The following is a 22,860-nucleotide window of genomic DNA, read 5'->3' as shown; positions in this document are numbered from 1 at the left end:
AGCTGGAGGCTAGACAGATTCGAGTGGAGGACCGTCCCATGCTGCTGCGACAGAAGATCCTCCCGAAGAGGCAGTCTGATCGGGTGATACACGCTCATACTGAGTAGTTCGGGATACCAAACTCTTCGATCCCAGTCTGGGGCTTGAAGAATGACTTGGGCCCGGTTGTGCCTGATCTTCTGCAGCAACTTAATTCCATCCGCCTGTCCACTGGATTCTAGTCTAAGGACTGGCTCTTTCTAATGTGTAAATATAGTTTTTTGTGTAAAGGTCATTTTATGTTGTCATTGGTGTGAAATGTTATTTTGTGTACCAAGTCTCTTGTTTGGTGTCGAGAAATTTTGAGTTTCTACCTTAAATGTTTGTATATTTGTATATATTGTACACACAATTGTATGTTTTTGAACTGACTGTTTTGACAGTGTTTTCCTTTGATGTCATCTTTTGAGCAATTAACGAAATTCGATTGCAAATGAAAATAAATTCTTTTGTAATATAAAACTGTTGGCCACGCAGTACATATCGGCTGCGTGGGTCCAGATTTTTCATTGAAATTATCCTGATCAGCCATTTTGTTCTGTTTTCTCAATGACTTTGGCAGGAAAAGGGAGGAGCGAGATGGGGCGGTAGTTCTTAAGTTCAGTGGGGTCTGCTGTGGGTTTCTTCAGAAGGGCGCTGAGTTCGGCATGTTTCCAGCTTTCCGGGAAGGTGGCGGAGTTGAAGGAGCAGTTGATGACGTCGTGGAGATGGGGTGCGATAATGGAGTCTGCTTTGTTGAAAATGTGGTGGGGACATGGGTCGGTTGGCGATCCTGAATGGATGGAGTTCATCAGGCGGATGGTGTCTTCAGTGGTGATTGGGTTCCAGTGTGGTTTTGGTTCGGAGGTGGGTGGAGTGGATAGGTCTTCGGACTGGTTTTCAAAGCTGTTATGTATGTTGATGATTTTGTTGTGGAAGAATGATGATAGAGAGTCGCAAAGGTGTTGGGAGGGAGTGATGTCGTTGTTGCCGGCGGTGGGGTTGGTAAATTCTTTGACGATGTTGAATAGTTCCTTGCTGTTTTGGGCGTTGTTATCAAGTCGATCCTTGAATGCTGATTTCTTGGTGGATCGGATCAGCTGGTGGTGTTTGCGGGTGGCGTTCTTGAAGGTGGCCAGGTTGTCCGTGGTTGGGTTTTTTCTCCGGGCTTTCTCGAGGGTACGGCAGAACTTCTTGGATTTCTTAAGGTCATCGTTGAACCAGGGGGCTTTTTTGCTACCTTGTGCTCCCAGTTCCACCATGCTGTTCTACAGGTTAGAAACGTGTGGGCCACTCTGGTGTATTCAGCTTTTCTGTTACCTATCTCAATTCTGCTGCAGTTCATCCAATGCAGGAAATTGCTGGTGGAGTGTTACTTAGCGGCCAATTTCCTGCACGCAGTTCATTGTTTGTCATCAATGATATATCGATTTATGTGTGCAGACCCCTCCACGGGAGATCTGTTTTCAGGTGGTAGGACTGTGCCCTAGGACTGTATCCTCAGTCCATGCCTGCTGACTAGTTTACAGTTAGACAGAAAACAATTGTTCAGGTGGCCTGCTTCAAATACCCATTACTCTTGATTGGTGCTCCCAGCCTTATTATTAAGGCCAAACCTTGCAATCTAAGGACCCTCGAATCAAGCTGCTTCTGTTGGCTGCACCTTCCGTGCCGTTCTGGTCCTCACATTGATAGTTAGCGAATCCACCTGGGATTACATTTTTTCTTTTTGTTCTCAAGTGACACAAACCTCCAAGGCGAGATAAACCGAGGACTCTTTAATAATCATTCTTGCCACCGGTACACTCCACCACTGACTTCCTGTTCGATTGTAGGTCATGTAAGCGCCATGGTAAGTGCAGAATTGAATGCCCCTGGAAATCTTCCCTTTTTTGCCAAATTAAACATTAATGGAAATATCTGGTAATCAATTTTTTTCTTTTGTTCCCAATTTTCAATGCTAAAAATAAATATGAATTCGTGTTGCATGAAGTATGAAAAACAACACAATCATGCAATAGAACAGACAATATAGCTGTTCTGCCCCATATTATGGAAAGCTGTCAGGGATGTCTTTCTTTTACAATATTTCGAACACACATGAAGGGATTGACCTGTGATATCACAGCCTCTGAACCTAATGTGATGGGATATTTGTGACATTTGCAAGGAGGATAGGAGATATAGATTAAAATATTAAAACATATATATATGTCTGCTTTTTAGCACATTATATTTCATTCATATAAACCTTTTTGCCTATTCTTTCAGAATCGCCAATATTGTGTCCACAACCCGTTCAGATATTTCTCTATTTTGGTAGAACACATATATCTTTCAGTAGGGCGTATCGCACCCATAGCATCATGGCATGAGTTTTGATGACTATACTTAACAAAGAAGGGAGGTAGAGTACAACGTAGGATTCCTACTCCACGGGCACTGATAAATAAACAAGAAGAATCCTACTACCAGTGTGTAAAAGGAAAAAAGGGGGGAACACTTAGTGTTGTGTAAAATACCCCTCACACACCAACAGGCCCCTTGGTGTCATGCTTCATCATCGGGGTCTTCGCACCCCGCTAAGGGGATGCGGCACGCTTCGACCTGCGACTACGCGGGAGCGTTGACAAATTAGACTATGTGTGGTGTGTGTTGAGTGTAAGTGAAGGGGAATAGATGTGAGTGGGAGGTGTAGTGAAAAATTAAAAAGTACCTGGCTAGTGGGTAAAATGAAAAAAACTTTATTTCGTACCCCTGGCTGGTGCTGTTAAAAAATGTGCAAAAGAACGAGGTTTTTTGTCTTAATTAGGGACAGAACCTCTGGTGTGCGTCGACATGTTTCGGTACTGGTGTACCTTCTTCAGGACGGGGCACAACTCCCAACCCTACTCACGTTTTTCTAAGGAAAATGGGTTTATTTTAATTTTTCTAAAAAGTGATAACACTCATTAAAAACGGCTACAATGTGCCTACAGCGGTTCTCTGGATCATGTAATTACATGTCCTGAAAAAAAGAAAAAACCATTAGGTTTGGTTACCATATAGGATTGGCTCAGACAGGTGCAGTCACCTGGAGCCCCAAACAGTTAATTAAACCTGTAAAGGAAAAAGACATACAAAACACACAACAACATATAAGACACATTTAGTTTTTTTTTGTACTTATTGTCTTTGGACATACTCATGGTCTTTGCTGTCTATTGCCTCATGAGCAAGTCCTGAGCATCAAGGTAGGTAGGTGGATCCACAATCTATAAGGATAGAGAAGTGGATTCAGTGTTGTTGCTTTTACTCACTTTTCAACTCCGCCATACACCTAGACAGGCTGGACTTTGTTTGAAAAATACTCACGAAATCCGCCTATATTGGCCTCCTTCTACCACCCTGAGCTGGTCCGCCGTGAATGAAGTACGGATGAGCTAGGCGGTATATAAAGGAGGATTGGGTGTGTTTCCATTGGTTGATTAGCGGAAATGGCAAGTGACCATGTACGGAGGATACCTGTGTTGCCGCCCCCTCCACGCATGTGGTCTAGTCACATGTAACATGTAACCCTCTGTTATTCGTTCATTGCCGGGTTTGGGTATGTCCAAATATGGACTTTCCGCTCGTCAGCCACTCACTGGCTGTTGCTGTGACTCGCGTTGATCGAGAGCCCATGGGGTGCAGCTGCCGCGCGGCTGTCTCTCGTACGCGCATGCGCACAACGGGTTATTCGGCGCATTCTTCTAGCATGCGCAAAGCCGATTGTCGACAGAGCATGCGCAAAGCCGATTGTCGACAGAGCATGCGCGATGATGTTTATGTTATTGGCGCTAGTCACTGAGGGTACTTGGTCTCCAGTTTACCAAAATATATCATCATTCAGGGTGCATTCGGTTGTTGATTGCCAGTTAGTTATCTAAACAAGAAAGGGCATTGGTTTAAGTATGAAATGACAATGTCTCTTTCCGTGCCTGCTTTTTTGCTTAATATTTTCAGGGATTTGGTGCACTATATTGGTTGTTTGGAGGGGGTTGTCATTCAGATATATTCAATTCTGTGGCGACTTATTATCTGTACAGAGGGTGGTACATACAATGGCCCAATGATTAACGTTTTTGGCCACTGGTATAGGTTCCCAGGCTGCACCTGTCTGAGCCAATCCTATATGGTAACCAAACCTAATGTTTTTTTCTTTTTTTCAGGACATGTAATTACATGATCCAGAGAACCGCTGTAGGCACATTGTAGCCGTTTTTAATGAGTGTTATCACTTTTTAGAAAAATTAAAATAAACCCATTTTCCTTAGAAAAACGTGAGTAGGGTTGGGAGTTGTGCCCCGTCCTGAAGAAGGTACACCAGTACCGAAACATGTCGACGCACACCAGAGGTTCTGTCCCTAATTAAGACAAAAAACCTCGTTCTTTTGCACACTTTTTAACAGCACCAGCCAGGGGTACGAAATAAAGTTTTTTTCATTTTACCCACTAGCCAGGTACTTTTTAATTTTTCACTACACCTCCCACTCACATCTATTCCCCTTCACTTACACTCAACACACACCACACATAGTCTAATTTGTCAACGCTCCCGCGTAGTCGCAGGTCGAAGCGTGCCGCATCCCCTTAGCGGGGTGCGAAGACCCCGATGATGAAGCATGACACCAAGGGGCCTGTTGGTGTGTGAGGGGTATTTTACACAACACTAAGTGTTCCCCCCTTTTTTCCTTTTACACACTGGTAGTAGGATTCTTCTTGTTTATTTATGAGTTTTGATGAAACAGATCTTGCTAATGCCAGCCTCTTTAATGCTCCAGCTGCTGGGTTGCCACACGTTCTGTTTTTTGCAGTGCTTCCTCTCTGGTCAAAACATCAACTGATTCCAACATATTGACTTATATTAATCAATTTCCCTGTTAAATGGTCTTACGATCCGCCTTGGTGCTATAGAAGGGACTTAATGTTGTGTGGCCTGCAGTACCCCTCACCTGTTTGCTCTTTTCATGAAAATGTTCAAAGTCTTACCACACTTCTCTTTCATGTTACTTTCTTTATACAATCATCCTGTAAGCATTTCGTTGTTAGTATTTAGAGTATCACTTTAGGCCTCAATTGACTGTTTTAGAGCACTTAATTGCCTAGAACGTCCATAAAAAGTAGGAAAGTTGGATGAGCATGAGTGAATATAATGCAGGTTGTTTAGTTTGTCTGCTGGTAAAAATACTGTATGCTTTCCAGCGTCTTACGGTTAATGCAGGTTTTAAGGTTTCATGTCTTTTCTTCCAGTCCCTGCCAGACATGCAGCAAATTCAAGAAGACCCTCTGTCCTCCCCGCCTCTTGGACCTCCAAACTACCTTCAAGTCTCCAAAGATTCTGCAAGCACCAGCAGCAAGACCTCCTCCTGTGACACTGACGACTTTGTCCTCGTGCCACACAACATCTCTTCGGATCCATGTGAGTATTGTGCCAACTCACACTGAAAGGAAAACCTTTCTCGTTCCATACTTGTAATGGTGAACCAGTAGACAAGGGCGATGTGTTGGAAACTGTATACTCCTAGACCCAGATAGAGAACATGGCACTGTTGAAAAGGTTAACATGACGCCATGTCATCTTAATATCACTGGGGCGACTCCCATTAGTGGAAATGTGAATGGAGAGCAGCCCTTCTTACAAAAGGAGTTGCTTGCAACTCTTAAGTTCTGTGAGGAGTGTGATCAACATCTTGGGCTCATAAACGACAGTGCTGCTGACACTATTTTATTTTTCTTTGAGCAGGTAGTAAGGAGTTTAAGAAGTAATGAGGATTACCAGTAAGCAACCATATCATTATGTTCGAGGCATGTGGGCTGCTGAATTCATATCTTAGCATAGATCGCCGCCTAGTGTTGGGTCCGGATGATTGCACCTTGTTGTCTTGGAAGAGTCTTCGAAGTATCACGAGATAGGTGACTCCTCCCTTGGACTACAGTGCGCATGGGCATCTTCTCCATCCTCAGATTGTTTTTTTCCGCCATTGAGTTCGGATGCTATTCCTCTACCCCAACTTCGGAACCGAACCGAAACTAAACTACTTTCTAAGGCCAAAAGGCATTTGACTTCGACGGTATTTTTCTCATTCGGTACTCCTTAACTCGACCAAACTTTCCATCTCGATCCGGTCGTCGACGCTGGCCGTTGGGCCTTTCGACGCCATGTGGGCCTGCTGTCGATGGAAAGGAGCCTGTTCAAAAGGTGCCCACAATGCCTCTCCAAATTCCCGCATACTGACAAACGTACAGTATGAAACAAGTGCTTATTCACCGGAGCACAACAAAGGAAATTGCCCAGCGTGTGCCCAATTCCGTTCGAAGAAGACCATCCAGATTCGATGGGCCGCTAGGCAAGAGATGCAGCGACCGACACCGGAACCGGAGAACATCTTCGATGATGAACACGACCTTGCAGAAGCGGCGGACTTGGATCTAGAAATCGTCACCGTTGAGGACCAGTCGGACTCCGATGACCAGATCACGCCGGGTCAAACAGTGAGTACACAGCCCCCAACATCGCTTACCGCAAAACCTAAGGCTCCGGTCGAAGCATCGCCTAAAGACCTTAGCCGAGATCGACAAGCTCCTTCAGAAGCCCCAACCTTCCGGCTCTGCTCCGAAGCCCAAAACCAAGCCTTCTGATAGCCCAGGACCGAGTAACATTCTCCCCAAAAAGGTTGTCGACCCCAAAAGGGTTGTCGAACCGAAGGTCGTCGAACCGAAACAGGTGGTCGAACCAAAGAATGTCGCCCAACCCAAAAAGGTTATCGAGTCAAAAGCTATCGAGCCAAAGAAGAGCCTCGAACCAAAACGGGTCGTCGATCCAAAAAGAACACCCGACCCAAAAAAGGCCGTCGATCCTACAAAGAGTGTTGATCAACAAAAACAGGATCACACCACAAAGCTCGTCAAACCGAAAAAAGGCATCGACTCGACCAAAAACCTTCAGCTGAAAAAAGCCGTCGAGCATAAAACACGTATCAAACCAAAAGCTCCGGTCAATCCGAAACAGGTCGTCGACCCAAGCAAAGTCGCCGAACCAAAAAAGACTGGTAAACCAAGAATAGACATCGAACCAAAAAAAGGTTACCGACCACAAAGCAACAGTCGAGCCGAAACAAACTCCACAACCGAAGGCCCTCAGACCAAAAAGTCAAAAACAAGTCAGTAAGCCAAAAACATCGGCGCCAAAGCCACGGACAGTTGAGGAAGAACTCTTACATCCTGATCCAGTATCTGATGAACAATCTAAACTATATAGACCCTAAAACAGGAAAACTTAGAGTTTATCACTGGAAAAAGAGACCATTGGACACAAACACTCCTTCCCCTGTTCCTCCAAAGAAAAAAGACTACGGGACATCTCCCTCTAGGCCTTTTACTCCTCCTCCTTTCTATCCTAATATGCCCTTTTTGCCCTACTCTCCTACACATTCAGATTATAATGATGGGGATAAAATGGGGGAAGATCCTCAGGATGATTTTAATGAACCAGAGGATCCTCATGCACAGGATGACACATTGGAGGACCAGAATGATCCATATGACACACAACCCATCCCAGACACCTCTCCATACCCTACAAAGCTGTCGCCTACTGACGACACCATCGTCTTTAACCAATTGCTAGATAGGGCAGCAGAATACCACAAGGTCGACATGCACACTGACCCAATAGAAGAAGATTTTCTATTTGACACTTTTCCGACCTCTGAGAAGAATGTCAGGACACTTCCTATGCTGAAAGGGCTACTAAAACACGCGCCAGACTTATTCTAAGATCCAGCCAGAGCATGTGTACTCAATCCCAGGGTTGAGAACAAATATAAGGCGGCCCCTACAGACCCTACTTATATTAAAGGCCAGTTGCCTTTAGACTCACTAGTAGTAGCAAACACTCGCAAGAGAGCTAACTCACAAACAACAGGAGATGCTCCCCCTCCTGACAAGGAGTCTAAAATATTTGAAGCCTCAGGCAAGAGAGTATCCTCACAGGCTGCTAATTCATGGAGGATTCCAAACACACAGGCTCTACTGGCTCGCTACGATAGAGCACACTACGATCAACTTGAAGGTTTACTGCAACACCTGCCAGAAACTTTCAGAGCTCAGGCTAACGACCTCATACAGGAAGGCAAATTTAGAACTAATGCTTCCATTAAATGTGCGCTTGACGCAGCTGGCACATCAGCCAGGTCCATTAATACTAGCGTATTACTGTGCAGACACGCACGGCTACGCATCTCTGGTTTTAAGAACGAGGTACAATCCACCATCCTAAAGCAACCAGTTAACCAAGACTTCCTGTTTGGCCCTGCAGTAGATACCATTTTAGACAAAATGAAAAAAGATACAGAAACTGCTAAATCTGCTAAATCTATGGGCGCACTGCAGTTTCAACAACATAGAGGTTCCTTTCGTCGCTCCTCATACAGAGGCGCTGCACGAGGCAACACATCACAGAATTCCTCTACATACAAAAGCAAAACCCAAAGTTACTTTAATAAAGGCTCCAGCAGAGGTGGTTATAGGATCAACAAGAACAAGGGCAGAGGACGTGGCGGCAATAAACCCAGAGCCTCCACTGCCGCCAAACAGTGACTTCATCACACTCCCTCCAGACCATCTAACACCAGTCGGAGGCAGAGCCAAACAATTTCTACCAGTCTGGAACGCAATTACCACAGACAGGTGGGTGAGACAAATTATCCAGTATGGTTCTTGCCTGGAACCCACTTCTACTCCACCCAACATACCACCCAAACACCGTCCTATGTCCAAAGAGCACTTCACGCTGTTAAAACAAGAGATAACATCCATGCTAGCAAAGGGAGCCATAGAGCCAAACCCTTTTTAACACCAAGGGTCAGGAGTATACTCACTATACTTCCTTATTCCTAAAAAGGACGAGTCCCTCAGACCAATATTGGACCTCAGACCTCTGAACCAATACATACTCTCAGAGCATTTCCATATGATTACTCTTCAACAAGTACTCCCGTTACTCCAGCAAGGCGACCTCCTTGCTACATTAGACCTCAAAGATGCATACTTTCACATACCTATACATCCAGCTCACAGGAAATACCTCAGGTTCACAATAGAAGGTCAACATTATCAGTTCAAAGTTCTCCCCATCGGGGTAACTATAGCCCCAAGAGTTTTCACAAAGTGTTTAGCGGTAGTAGCAGCACACCTCAGAAGGCAACACATTCACATGTTTCCATACCTGGACGATTGGCTCGTAAAAGCCAACTCGTACACGCAATGTGCAAGCCATACGTCTCAGTCACTCCAGCTGCTACACAGCCTGGGATTTTCCATAAATTACCCAAAATCACATCTACAGCCCTCATACATACAGCAATATCTGGGAGCTACAATAGATGCCTCATTAGCAAAGGCATATCCAAATCCAGCTAGGATAGCCAACATGCAGACTCTCATTCAAAAATTTCAGACACAGCACTCTTTTCCAGCTCGAGTGTTCATGCAGCTCATAGGCATGATGGCCTCCTGCATATTCATTGTCCCTCATGCACGACTTCAAATGCGTCCACTGCAGGAATGCCTAGCACGGCAGTGGAACCAAACTCAAGGACAACTAAAAGACCTAGTGTTGGTAGACAGTCGCACTTACAACTCTCTGCAGTGGTGGAATACACAAAACCTTTCCAAGGGGCGACTGTTCCAAGAGCCGGTTCCACAAGTAGTACTAACAGCGGACGCATCACTGACAGGTTGGGTACCCCACTTACTTCTATACACAGTCCAAGGGCTCTGGACAATTTTTATTTATTTATTTTGAAAGTTTTATATAGCGCGAACAAGATCTTCGCAGATATCAGAGCGCTTTACATAGAGGGGTACATGAGGGAACATAGTCAATCAGATAAATCAATAGATAGCACAGTACAAATAGGTGGCTGCAAGGCCAATCATGTGAGTAATAAGACAACTCATACAAATAAGCAAAGGGGTCAAACATGAAGTACAGGTCGGTGCAGAGTGTTAACAGAGTTCGAGATGCTAGTTCAAGTGTATTTAGCCATGAGGATAGCTTTTACTTCTTTTTTAAAGAGTGAAGTGGAAGAGATAAGCCTGGTTTCGGGAGGGAGTGAGTTCCAAATCCTAGGCGCCATTCCTGAGAAGGAGCGCTTATATGTTTTTTCCTTCCGGAATCTTCGAGGTTTCAGCAGCAGATTGTTTGTGCCTCTCGTGTTTCTAGTTCCCCCAGAGATTGTCAGTTTCTGAGCGAGGTAGCCGGGTGAATTCAGGTGTACCGCCTTGTGTGTCATGCAGGCGATTATCAGATGAATTCTGGCTTCAAAAGGCAGCCAATTCAGGGATCTCTAGTCAGGGGTAATATGGGAGTGCTTTTTTGACCCAGTGATGAGTCTCGCTGCAGCATTTAAAGAAGCTCTTAGTGGTGCGGTTGTAGTTAGGGGGAGTCCGCAGAGGGCGGTGCTGTCGTATTCAATTCGTGGGATGACTAGTGCTTGTACTGCGGTTTGGAAGTCTTTGGCTGGGAGGAAGGGTTTAAGTTTCCTCAGAGTATTGAACTGGAAGTTCGCTCCCTTTGTTGCCTTGCTGATATGTTGCTGCATGTTGAGATTGGTGTCGAGTGTTATGCCTAAAGATTTTGCTGAGTCCACGATGGTGGGTTGGACATTGAGTGCGGTTAGGAGTTCAAGCCAAATTTGAGTGGTGGATATCTTCGCTGGAGGTGAGATCAGAAGGAACTCTGTTTTCAGGGCATTGAGTTTAAGGTGATTATCGGCAAGCCAGGATTGGGTGCATCTGATCGTTGAGTTCAGGAGCAAGATGTCATTGGGGGATTGTAATTTGAGATAAAGTTGGGTGTCATCGGCGTACATATGAAAGTGTACATTGGATGCTTGTAGCAAGGTGGTGAGAGGTTCCATGACTAGGTTGAACAAAGTTGTGGATAGAGAGGATCCTTGGAGGATGCCTAGCGTTACCGGTATTGGCGAGGACATCAGGTTGTTGCTCTTGAATTTCTGCGACCTGTTGTGAAGAAAGGAAGTGAACCACATGAGAACAGTTCCAGATAAACCCATTCTTGTGTTTAGTAGTTCTAATAAATTCTCATGTTTAACGGTGTCGAATGCTGAAGAGAGATCAAGAAGGATGAGGAGGCAGGTGTCGTTTTGGTCTAGCATTTGAAGTGCGTCGTCAATTATGTGAGTCATAGCAGTTTCTATGCTGTGTCCTGCTCGGAAGCCTGACTGGTGAGGGTTGAGGAGATCAAATTGTTCAATGTGTTTAGTCAATTGTAGTTGTGCGCATTTTTCCAGCAGTTTGGCGAGAGTGGGAATATTGGTGATGGGACGGTAATTGTTGAGATCAGAGGGGTCGGCTGTAGGTTTCTTTATTAGAGGTGTGACCTGACCAACTTTGAGGGAGTCAGGTATGCTTCCTTGTTGGAGAGAGCTGTTGATAATTTTAGTCCAGAGAGGGAGAAGCAAAGGGGTAAAGTCTTTTACTGCTGAAGCAGGGAGGGGGTCCGTGAGGTGATTGGATTGTTTCAGGGTGCTGAGCAGTTTGCCAATTTCTTCTTCCGAGTATGTGCCGAAGGTTGACCATGTAGCATTGTTTTTTGGTTCAGTGGGTGCTAGGCACTGGGGTTTGGAGTAGAGGCTTGCGTCGATGAGGAGATCGCTCTTTATTTTGTCATTTTTTTGGATAAAGAAAGCAGCAACGTCTTCACAGGAGCGTGCCTCACGCCCCGTGTTGAGTGGTTGGGGTTGATCCTTGGATTGTGAATTGATTAGCTCAAACAGTTTTCTCGGGCGGTTTTTTGCTTGGTCGAGTTGGAGGCTGAAGAATTTTGATTTTGAGCGTTATATTTTCCTGAAGTAGGCGTTTCTCTTTTTCTTCAGATCTTTTAGGTGCATTGCAGAGGGAGCTGATCTCCAGGTACGCTCTGCCATTCGCATGTCTCGTCTATCCTCATTGAGACTCCCGTCGTACCATGGATTGGAGATTTTAGTAGAGACTCTTTTTAGCTGCATAGGTGCAGCCTCATTAATTATAGAGGTCATAGCGTTGAGATAGTGGTCAGTCAGGGTTCGAACGTCCGTAGCGCCAGTCGGTGGGAGTAGGAGATTGAAACTGTTAGGGGGCAAAGAGCCTGGGTTGAGTTTTTTCGAGTCTCTTTTCCAAACTTTGGGCTTAGGGAGTTGAGCCGGGTTAACTTTGACTTTTTCATTGATAAAGAATGTGACAATATGATGATCTGACCAGTCACAGGGTTGGATGGACTCTAGTTGGATAGAGTCCTCTTTGGAGATGATCAGGTCGAGGGTAGAACCTTTCTCGTGGGTCGGGCTGTTGCAAATTTGGGTGAGGTTAAGGGCATCGAGGACATTTTTAAGACTATTTACCACCGCGTCGTTGCGATCGTTCCAGTGGAGGTTGAAGTCACCAAGGTATATTTGGGTGAGCTGCCGTCCGGAATTGGTTGAGATCATATCCATGATTTGTTGGGAAAAGGTGAAGTTGTCCCTGGGTGGGTGGTAAATGCTGTGAAGAGAGCATATCGGTTTGCCCTCACTAATAATGTCGAGGCAGATGTGTTCCCAGGATGTTGGGGATGGTAGGGCGGTGGAATTGACTTTCTGAACAGAGAGGTTGTTCCTGTAGATGCATGCGATTCCATCACCTATTTTGCCTGTTCTGTCGAGTCTGATAATGTGGTAGTTGGGAGGAACCAGAATGTCCATTATAGGTGTTGAAGATTCAGTTAGCCAGGTTTCAGTCAGGATGATTAGGTCAAGGTCCCGCGATAAGAGGAGGTCAGCAATGGCGGCGGAATGTTTCGTAGCCGATCTGCAGTTGAGAAGAGTGCATTTGAGACGGGGTGTGTTGAGGGTGGTAGATGGTTCTAAAGAGAGAGGGACATTTCTAAGGTTGTTGGGGATGGAGAATCTGCTGTTTAGTGTGGGGGGTCTAAGGGGATTTGAGTGTATCGTGGCAATGTTGAGGTGTGGGGTGGTTGTGTGATTTTGGGGGGCTGGGTCATAGGAGTGGAGAAGGGTGAGTGTGTCGAGGTCAGAAGAAGAGTTGTGGGTGCGACGAGGCCGGTTGTTGCGATTACGCGCTGGGATTGAGGTCAGGTTGGGGGATAGCTGAGTGAGAGACAACAAAACAAAAGAAACTGCACATCAACCAATTATAGTTGCTAGCAATTTTTCTGGCACTAAAAGGATTCCAGAAATACTTGTACAACAAAGCTGTGTTGATCCGGACGGACAACATGACAGCCATGTACTACATCCAAAAACAAGGAGGGACACACTCTCCACAGCTGTCCCACTTCGCACAGAGCATATGGAGGTGGACAATTCCAAGAAACATTTTTCTCCTAGCAGAGCACCTGCCAGGGAAAGACAATCAAATAGCGGATCTGTTAAGCAGACACAGCCAACAGCTACACGAATGGGAGATTCACCCTCAAGTTCTCCAACCATTCTTCCAAAAATGGGGCCATCCAGAGATAGATCTGTTTGACGCAAACGAAAACTCAAAATGCCAGTACTTTGCCGCCAGGTTCCCACATCCGTTGTCACAGGGCAATGCGATATGGATGAACTGGTCAGGCAGATTTGCGTACGCTTTTCCACCAGCCCCACTGATTCCGCTGGTGGCACGCAAACTACATCAGCAGTCACTCACAATGATCCTGGTTGCTCCCACATGGGCAAGACAGCCATGGTACACAACCTTCCTAGAACTTTCAGTAGTTCCCCACCAAAGACTGCGCCTCTCGCACCATCTTTTAACTCAGAACAATGGAGAAATCAGGCACCCTGATCCCAATCAGATGAAACTAACGATCTGGCTCCTGAGGTCTTAGAGTTCGGATACCTTAACTTACCTCCTGATTGCATGAACATCATCAAGGAGGCAAGACGGCCAATTACTAGAGCATGCTATGCAGCTAAATGGAAAAGATTTGTAATTTATTGCAACAATAACCAAATCAATCCATTAGATGCTTCCATCCAAAACATTATCTGTTACCTCTTGCATCTTCAAAGAAGCAATCTAGCATACTCTTCTGTAAGGCTACATCTTGCTGCTATATCAGCATATCTCCAGAACAGATAACACATTTCCCTGTTTAAGGTACCACCAATCAAAGCTTTTATAGAAGGTCTTAAAAGGATAATACCTCCAAAGAACCCACCTTCACCAGTCTGGAACTTAAATGTTGTTCTTACCAGACTTATGGGACCTCCTTTGGAACCACTTCATTCATGTGAATTGCAATTTCTAACATGGAAGGTGGCATTCTTAATTGCCATTACCTCCTTCAGGCGAGTAAGTGAGCTACAGGCACTAACTATTCAAGAACCCTTCATGCAAATACATGCAAATAAGGTAGTACTTCGAACCAACCCGAAGCTTATGCCAAACGTCCTATCCACTTTCCATATCAATCAATCTATAGAATTGCCAGTTTTCTTCCAAAACACAGTCAGTAGCTGAAAGAGCCCTACACACACTAGATGTAAGGAGAGCTCTGCTATATTATGTTGACAGGACTAATTGATTTAGGAAAACAAAGCAACTGTTTGTTGCTTTTTCACCACAACATAAAGGTAATCCCATCTCAAAATCAGGAATAGCCAGATGGCTAGTTAAATGCATTCAGATGTGCTATCAAAAGGCTAAACACACTCTAACAGTTCCCCCAAAAGCACACTCTACGGGTAAAATGGGGGCATCCATGGCTTTCCTAGGGAATATTCTCCTTGAAGTTATATGTAGGGCAGCTACATGGTCTACCATACACACTTTCACTAAACACTATTGTGTAGACGTGCAAACAAAGCAGCAAGCTGCTGTAGGCCAGGCTGTCCTTAAAACTCTTTTTCAGACTGCTGCAGCTGGAATGTAGGGCTGCTGACATTCATATCACCCCACCCTCCCCCCCCCGGTGCCTCTTGCAGCTGCAGGATTCTCTTTTGCATGGTCATCTCTTACTTTACTATACTCCATCTTTGCCACAATGGCGAAAAACAATCTGAGGATGGAGAAGATGCCCATGCGCACTGTAGTCCAAGGGAGGAGTCGCCTATCTCATGATACTTCGAAGATTCTTCCAAGACAACAAGGTGCAATCATCCAGAACCAACACTAGGCGGCGATCTATGCTAAGATATGAATGTCAGCAGCCCTACATGCCAAGAACAGATGCATACTGGAAAGTAGCATTTTCCTTCCTCATTTCTTGTACCACTCCTTGCTATATGAGATATACCAGAGCACTACATAGCAACTTGAGCCCCAGAACTCACAAAATGGAGCTAAAAACAGATGTAATTAAACTTTGCAAAAATACATGGAACAATCAGTCATCTAGGACATAGCAGGTGCTAATATTCTAAAACCAAATTCCAATAATTCACTATCATTAACATCCACCCTTTAGTGTGATACAGTAGCAGACAACGTAGTCTAAGCAGCTGCTTTACATATATCTGCTGCTGAAGCTCCAAATGCGTCCACCCAAGTTGCAGCCATACTACATGCAAATCAGCATTGTATTGTAATTGGTTAGAAAGCATTCTATGAAGTGTAAGCCATACACCTCAAATTCTTAATCCATTTTAAGGGTATGCCCAGATGTGGGTCCCGTACATGCTGTGCCACCAGTTTTAAGCTAGCCTGGCTGATGAGGGGTGATACCCCGAAACCAGTACCAGGATACCTGTTTCTGGTCCAATGGTATCTTGTTTTGATACCATTGGTTTCGCCAATGTATATTTTGTATTTACCAAGTGTTATTCACTGTATCGGAAGGGGGGCGAGGTTTCTCTTTAGAGATTATTTGTAAACCACTAGACATGATTGATTCTGTGGCATGTGTGAATAAATGAGTTTGCTATTGGGTTTGACTTTGTGAGTTTTCTGTGGAGTGTTTTTGTTGCGCCTGCGTTTTTCTGGTATTTAGTTTTTATGCTATAGTAATTCATTCTACATGGTTGATTTTGGATTTGATATTATAAACCGAAAATAACTTATGGATTATCTGGTTTTTCTATTTTGATCTGATTATTTTTCCACCAGGTAGACTGTAAAATAGAAACCTTGTCCTTACTCTAGTTTTGGCTCAGGACACATCACATTTTTTGCTAGAAGCTTTGAAATTTCCTGGGTCAAAGTCAAATTCTTAATAGAATCTTGTACATAGGTTAGTTGCACTGGGCCAGCATCCACAGGAATATATACTCAAACTCCACGGAGTAACCTTGCTCTATTATCTGCAGGACCCATGCATCCACTTCATCTTCTTGCCATGGATAATGAAAATATGAAAGGCGGCTGCCCTACTGGGATTCTGTTCTCTTCGGGACTGCTTCTCGGGTTTCAATGGAGGAGGAGGATGTCTGGAATTTTGACCTATAAACAGAAAGAACTGATTGAAATTATTCATACCTGTATACAGCTGTTAACCCCTGTGACGTCTCTATTTAAAGGTTCTGCAAGGAAGATTTTTCTTAACTGAGACTTGAATAACTGAACATGCTTCTGATTCTTAAGGGGTATGCAACACAATTCTCCAGTCTGGAGTTGTACAGATTTCTGGTAAATTTTTGCCTCCAATCCCGGAGGAAAGCATAGAGTTGAGCCGCCATAATGGACAACATAGAGAAAGCTAAGACTTGTAAAATGTCACTGTTTACATCAGCTATTCCAAGTACCTTTACTCTGAGTATACACACGAATTAAGAATTTTGAAACATATGCCTTCCAAGGATCTTTCCATTCTTTTTTATGTATTTCCTTAATCTTTAAAGTCATTGCTAAAAAGGGGGTGGATGAAACTGTAATTGTTGAAACATCCATGAACTGGTACTTGGTAATTCATCCTCCATCACGTATCTGCAAATTCTCCCTCAGATATCTAAATAGGGTAGCCAGTTTTGATTTTTACCTTACCCTTCGGAGTAGGTAGAGGTATTTGACTTTTCCACCTTTTACTCAGGAGAAGGCCAGGGCGATCCAGAGGAGGTGGAAGAAATATTTACCAAAGACACAGAGGAAGTGGGAGAAGGGGAATACTCAGTGCTAGCAATGTCCCTGACTTCCGAAGGCCTTCAATTAAAGCAGATATTAAATAATGCCATTGTTCCTCCGATAGCCCGGAACCAGAAGGAAGAGGTTGGAGGGGCAGAACCTTCCTCCTTGTGCTTCTTCCTGACTTCACCACCATCATCATCATCATCTCTAGGACAATGATGTCTGTCAGTGAAATGTTTCATGTGATCCATAACAAAGCACACACAAAGCATTACATTGAAAGAATGCCGTTTAATTGCCTACAAATGACCCAGGGTGACCTGTTCAATGTCAGCGCAGAGGTATTCTCTTTTCCTCTAAATCCTTCATTTATTTTTTTCAATACTTCATGCTTATGCATATATCAGTTTGATAAAAATAAATGCAATTCAGCAGTAATGCCCAACTATAAAGGTTATCATTATCTTTGTTCTTCTTGCTGTGTTTTACCAAAAGTTATATGACAAGATTAGATTTAAATTCCTACATTTTGCTGCAAGAGTCTGCCACCCAAACCCGCACCCCAGCAGACCTTTGATTTATTCTGAAAGCAGCAGCTGAATGAAGCAATAAATCAGCTCAGTAGCAACTAAAGAAACTAAATTGTGGCTAGTCTCCGCCCAGGTATGTTAGACCAGGACATGTGCACTCAGTCAGGCCTCAAAGAAGGGAACACATATGGCAAACTGGCTAACACCAATCAACTCAGAGGTAAGCGACAGGGCTGCAGGTCCATTCACAGAACTTTGTGGCTGTCCTGCTTCCAGATTGTGCTTATGCTTTCCTGGCATTCCAGACTTAAAGTCTCACTGCCAAGGTGACTCTCAACTCTACTCGCAGGCCCATACCAGTGTATTCCGTGTCTCCAAGTTTTTCACAGTCATGACACAACAAACGCTGTGGCAAAATTATAAATATTAACCATAGAAAGATGAAGGTCCTGCACTAGGACCCATCCCAGAACCCCATCATTTCCTCATAATGCCTAAAAGCATTTTCTCTGGGAACACCCATGAGCCCCCCCAGCTTCCTCCCAGAACAAGAACAACTCCATAGGGACCATCAAATAATTGAAAAAGAGCACAGCCCTTCAAATATATATTAATAACCCTGGAGTTTCAGTCTTGTTAACCCCTGAAAGATTGCCCAGCAAACTGTCATACTTACTGTAGGTTCTAAGATGAGAAGACTTTGGACTTACACCAGATAACTTTGCAGCCCCAGGGCTTACCTTAAGTTCCCACAGCCATATTTCTGCTGGATCTTCTTAATCCGACGGTCGGGTTCTAGTGATGATTGCAGAGTCAGACAGAAGGAACAGGAAGAATGGTAGGCCTCTCCACTCCTCATTACACGAGCAAGAGGAGGGCAGATGAAGGGAGACTGGGTGGTAGGGTTCAAATTGTAATTGGTCAGTCTGGGTCATGTGGTGCCTGTATGGGAGGTTGTACACCTCATGTAGTAAGTAATGGTGCAAGAAATATGTTGAGGAGGTAATGGGTATTTTTCTTAACGTTTCCATGTAGACCTAGTATATATGAAGGTGCGGCCTTCTGTGAGAGCGAGAAGACACGATTTCATGCTCAAAGGAATGCTGGCGAAACTTGTTATTTTTTCTAATTAACAATTGCAGTGCCGTTCCGAGTGTTTATAGCAAACAGAAACTTGTTATATTTGCTATGTTTGCCATAAGTGGCTAAGGGTATGCCAATACGTGGATCTCTTGCTCGCTGCACCACTGGATTCTAGCTAACCTGGCTGATGAGGGGTGATACCCCAAAACCAGTCCCAGGTTGCTTATTTCCAGTCCTGGGAGGAACTGACTCGGCAGTTCAGGTTCGAATGTTCCCATGAGGAACAGGGTCAAGACTGATTTTTATGTGGCTGGGTCCAAACTGGGGTAGCATGGTGATCAAAAGAACGATGGATTAAACCCAGATCTCTTGACTGGGGTTGAGTGGTTGGAGAATTTCAGCACTCCGTCCATCATCTTGTTGAGTTTGTTCTGAGTGTTCATTACATTCCCACCGCCAATTTAAACTGTTCTAGAGCATACATTAATAAACGGAAATCTCAGGGATGCTACTTTTTTAATAAACTTCTTTGATAACAAGGCAAAAATTAAGATTTTAGTTTTTGTCTCATGTTGTAACATTTAATTGAACTTTCACCGAGGTCTCAAGGTTAAATGAAATAATGAATAAATCAGAAGTTGGCAAGACAAAGTGCTAGTAATAGTGAGAAAACAAACACCTGTAAGTGGGTTTCTTTGTTTGTATGCAAATAATGTTACCGCGATTTGCTAGTGTGGGCATTGGCTGTGCTCTCTAAATGTACATGTGATTGCTTTGGGTTGCACATATTTTTTCTTGGCAAATGGATACTGTTATGAATGTAATGGCGTAGGATGTTCAGTAAGATGTGATTTCACACGTTCAAGACCTTTGTGGGAGCCATGGTTGTTTCCTCACAAGTTGCTCTTCCCTTGCAGATGATATGCCAACAGGAGCTGCCGCCAGCAGACGTGCCTCCAGCGACTTCCTAATGTGTGGAGGGTATGTTTCTTAAAATACTCTCCTCCTCCTCTTCCCCCCCCCATCCAATACACCACTCCCCCAAAATATGAAATCCGATATTTTATATAGTGCAGCTGTGGTGTATTTTGGCTGCTGCAAAATGCTTTAAGGCGCTATATCTGTACAAAGATGCAGCAAACAGTCGAGCAAGACTTTGTCCAGTCATAGGCTTCAGTCTTCAGCATTCTATTACTTTGTTGCCTGCACGTTAACAAATGATGCAGTTTATGCATATATCTATATTCACTTACACCCTCTTTCCGACATAAGCCAAGGGTGCATTGTACAGTGGGACAACCCCTGCCTTACGTCTGCTTCATCACACCCTGCTGAGCTAGTGTTCTCGACGTGTGACTTTGAAAGAGACCGAAACCAGTGGTAAAAAATGTACCCCTCTCTCCCTTAAAGTTTAAAACTGTGAGCCCACAGAGGGTGTGGACTGGCCATACAAGACGATGGCCTCTTGACTCCGGAGCTCCACGTTGTTAGGAGCCCCGAATGGCAGCGCGATCTTCCCAGGACACTATTTTGATGTTGTCGCCCTGTCTTTAGACTGGGGAGGACGAAGGAATACGCAGAGACAAGTATGCTGCAGTGTGTGCTCCGTCTACTGGCATACCATCTCTCCCCTCACAGTCGCAAGGCCTGGTGTTGTGAGAGAGTCCACAGCCCAAAGTGGTGAGGTGAGGCAGACGTGCTGCCGTACAATGCTGAGGTAAACGGAAGTTCTGGCCCCCCTCTAAGCCACAGTCGGATTCTCTAACGTGGAGTCTGACGGATTATTTCATTGGTCATGTTAGCGTGCAGTGATTCAGTCAGGGCTTCTCTCTCTTTACCTTTGAACGAAACAGGCCAGGTGTGGGCTTCTCTCTCTTCACCTTCCGGCAAAACAGGCCAGCTCTGGGCTTCTGCAATCGTTGTCTGACTGTGGCCTGCCAGCATTGTATCCAGAGGGAGGCTTTGAGATACATTGTTGCTGACGTCCTCTCTTTTCTTTGCCGGCTGAGGGCAGTTTCTCCAGTAAGACTCTGTATTCCCTCCTGCCTGCTGTGTCCAATTAGCTGTGAGACTTTATGGTGATTTTGGCGGGAGAGACCTGGCTCTGCCAAGTGTGACTATTAACTGAGGAGACATTGTATTTCAAGTGTCTTGAGGAGATTAACTGAGAAGAACCCATGCAACGCCATTAATAAATCTGGGTTAAACGTTTTTATGGAAGACTTGCACAGCTCTATGCTAAAGGGGACGTCCTATTAATGAGTGACCAACCTTCACCTCATTTTTTCATAGCGGATTTCGTTTGTCATTATTTCCTCTCCCACAACGGTGGTAGGCTGGATAGGAGCATTGCACTTCAACCCTTCAATAAGCAAGCCTACTAGTGATCCTCACACAGGAACCTATTCTTGATGTGTACAGCTGGAAAATTTGACCATTACAGCTTTATGTTATGCTCTCAGGTGATGTGATATACTGATGTGATATACTGCCTGTGTATCCCCCCACATGTGGATGCTCCCTTATTGTCTCCCAAACCCATTTGAGAGAAGGTAGATCATTATACCCAAGACTTTCGCCTCTGCTAATTGTCTGACTACCAACAACAGGTTTTTATTGCAAGGGAGGTTATACTGCAGGGGACCTGAAAGCACGAGGCAGCTCTTCTGCTTCATACTGATCCCACCATCATCCTTTTATTTGAAATAAAAGTTAGATCCAACCACGGGCACACCTGGAGTAATCTACGGGCTGTGTAAAACCTTTCAGTAAGAAGCCTCCTTGTAAACCTCTATCAGAGCAGCGGTCTGTACTGATTCTGGGTCGTTCCTCCTTTGCCCACTTTCTAAGCTCTTGTACTCACTAAACAAAGACATAAGTGGTAGACAAAGCTTACACACTTGAGGACCATCACAGACGTGTTTGGAATGCCTTCTAAAAAGATGACTGGAAAGCCTGCAAAAACAACTCCTATTTGCTAGATCCACCTTGCCTGACTTCACTTTGGAGAGGATACTCCGAGAAATTTCCACTGTGGGCCGTCATCTAGAGTGTATGGAGTCATCCATATCTATTCTCACAACTGACACGAAGTCCATCCGTGCAGACATTGCTGGATTCCAAGGATATACAGATGGATGGCCTTACAGACCAGGTTGCCACAGTAGAGGCACATTTTGATACCACTTCTCTCCCTCAGGAGCAAAGGGATTGATCTGGAAGACAGAAGTCTCTGGGACAATGTCCGTCTCTTTGGTTTTCCGGAAAAAATAGAAGGTTCAAACACCAAATCCTTTCTGAAGGCAGCCCTCTCAAAACTCACAGGTCTTACTTTTGATCTGTAATTAGAGATGCAGAGGGCTCACCGCATAGGACCACCCAAAACAGGCCAGAATACACTACCGCGCCTGCTCGTGATCTGCTTCCTATGCCACGAGCAGGCTCGCCTATTGATCATGGTGGATCGTACTCATGGTACGTACATGTTTGAAGGTCATGAAGTACGAATGGCAGTGGATGTCTCAAAGAAAACAAATGATCGTCTCAAAGCTTTCTCTCTCTCAGATCCCGCCTACAACAGTTAGACATCAAATATGGCCTCTTGAGCCTGCGCATCTGCAGATCACTAAAGATGGAATATCCAAAGAATTATTCAATCCAGAGGTCCTTTGTTATTTCCTGGATAACCTCACTCCTCAGGGAATGGACAATGCTACTTCTTTATCGGAGGTCAAATCTCAGTTCATATCAACGAACTCTCCGACACCTTCTGGCGGACTACGACACAACTCTAGCCAATCCCGGAGCAGAGGGTATGATCAGGATCGACCTGTACGATCCCTGGGAAATAGGGCAGAAGCTCTACAAGACAGTGGCCTCCACCAAAATGGAGAGATAGGGAGAAGGCACGCTCTCCTCTAAAGCCTGCTTCGTCAGAAGAAGGGGTATCCTGCACTGTAACTAACTGTACCCCTTACAATCGAGGTTAAGATTGAACATTGCTGTTTCTATGCATACCGAAGAAGCTAGCCGGCTAAGTGCATGTTTATTTACTATGTATATGTAGTACTTGTCATATATTGCTCTTTTCACCCTGATACTCTTTTATCTCCCTATTCTCTTTTCGCTTTTATTATCACAATGTACTTACAATGATGCC

At 44.6% G+C, this 22,860-nt stretch overlaps 1 protein-coding gene across 1 annotated transcript in view; it reads left to right on the top strand.

Annotated features, from left to right (window-relative positions):
• Window positions 1-22,860, top strand: part of ULK2 (unc-51 like autophagy activating kinase 2) — a 480,539-nt gene that overhangs the window by 202,622 nt on the left and 255,057 nt on the right. Inside the window, exons 10-11 of the mRNA XM_086948387.1 lie at window positions 5,290-5,458; window positions 19,619-19,682. Of these exons, the coding sequence (XP_086804513.1) occupies window positions 5,290-5,458; window positions 19,619-19,682 (233 nt within the window). The remainder of the gene's footprint in view (window positions 1-5,289; window positions 5,459-19,618; window positions 19,683-22,860) is intronic.

Source organism: Lissotriton vulgaris, unplaced genomic scaffold, assembly GCF_964263255.1.
Source record: "Lissotriton vulgaris unplaced genomic scaffold, aLisVul1.2 SCAFFOLD_740, whole genome shotgun sequence".
NCBI classification, from domain to species: Eukaryota; Metazoa; Chordata; class Amphibia; order Caudata; family Salamandridae; genus Lissotriton; species Lissotriton vulgaris.
Note: the sequence above shows the minus strand (reverse complement) of the source record. Positions and strands in the feature narration are given on the sequence as shown.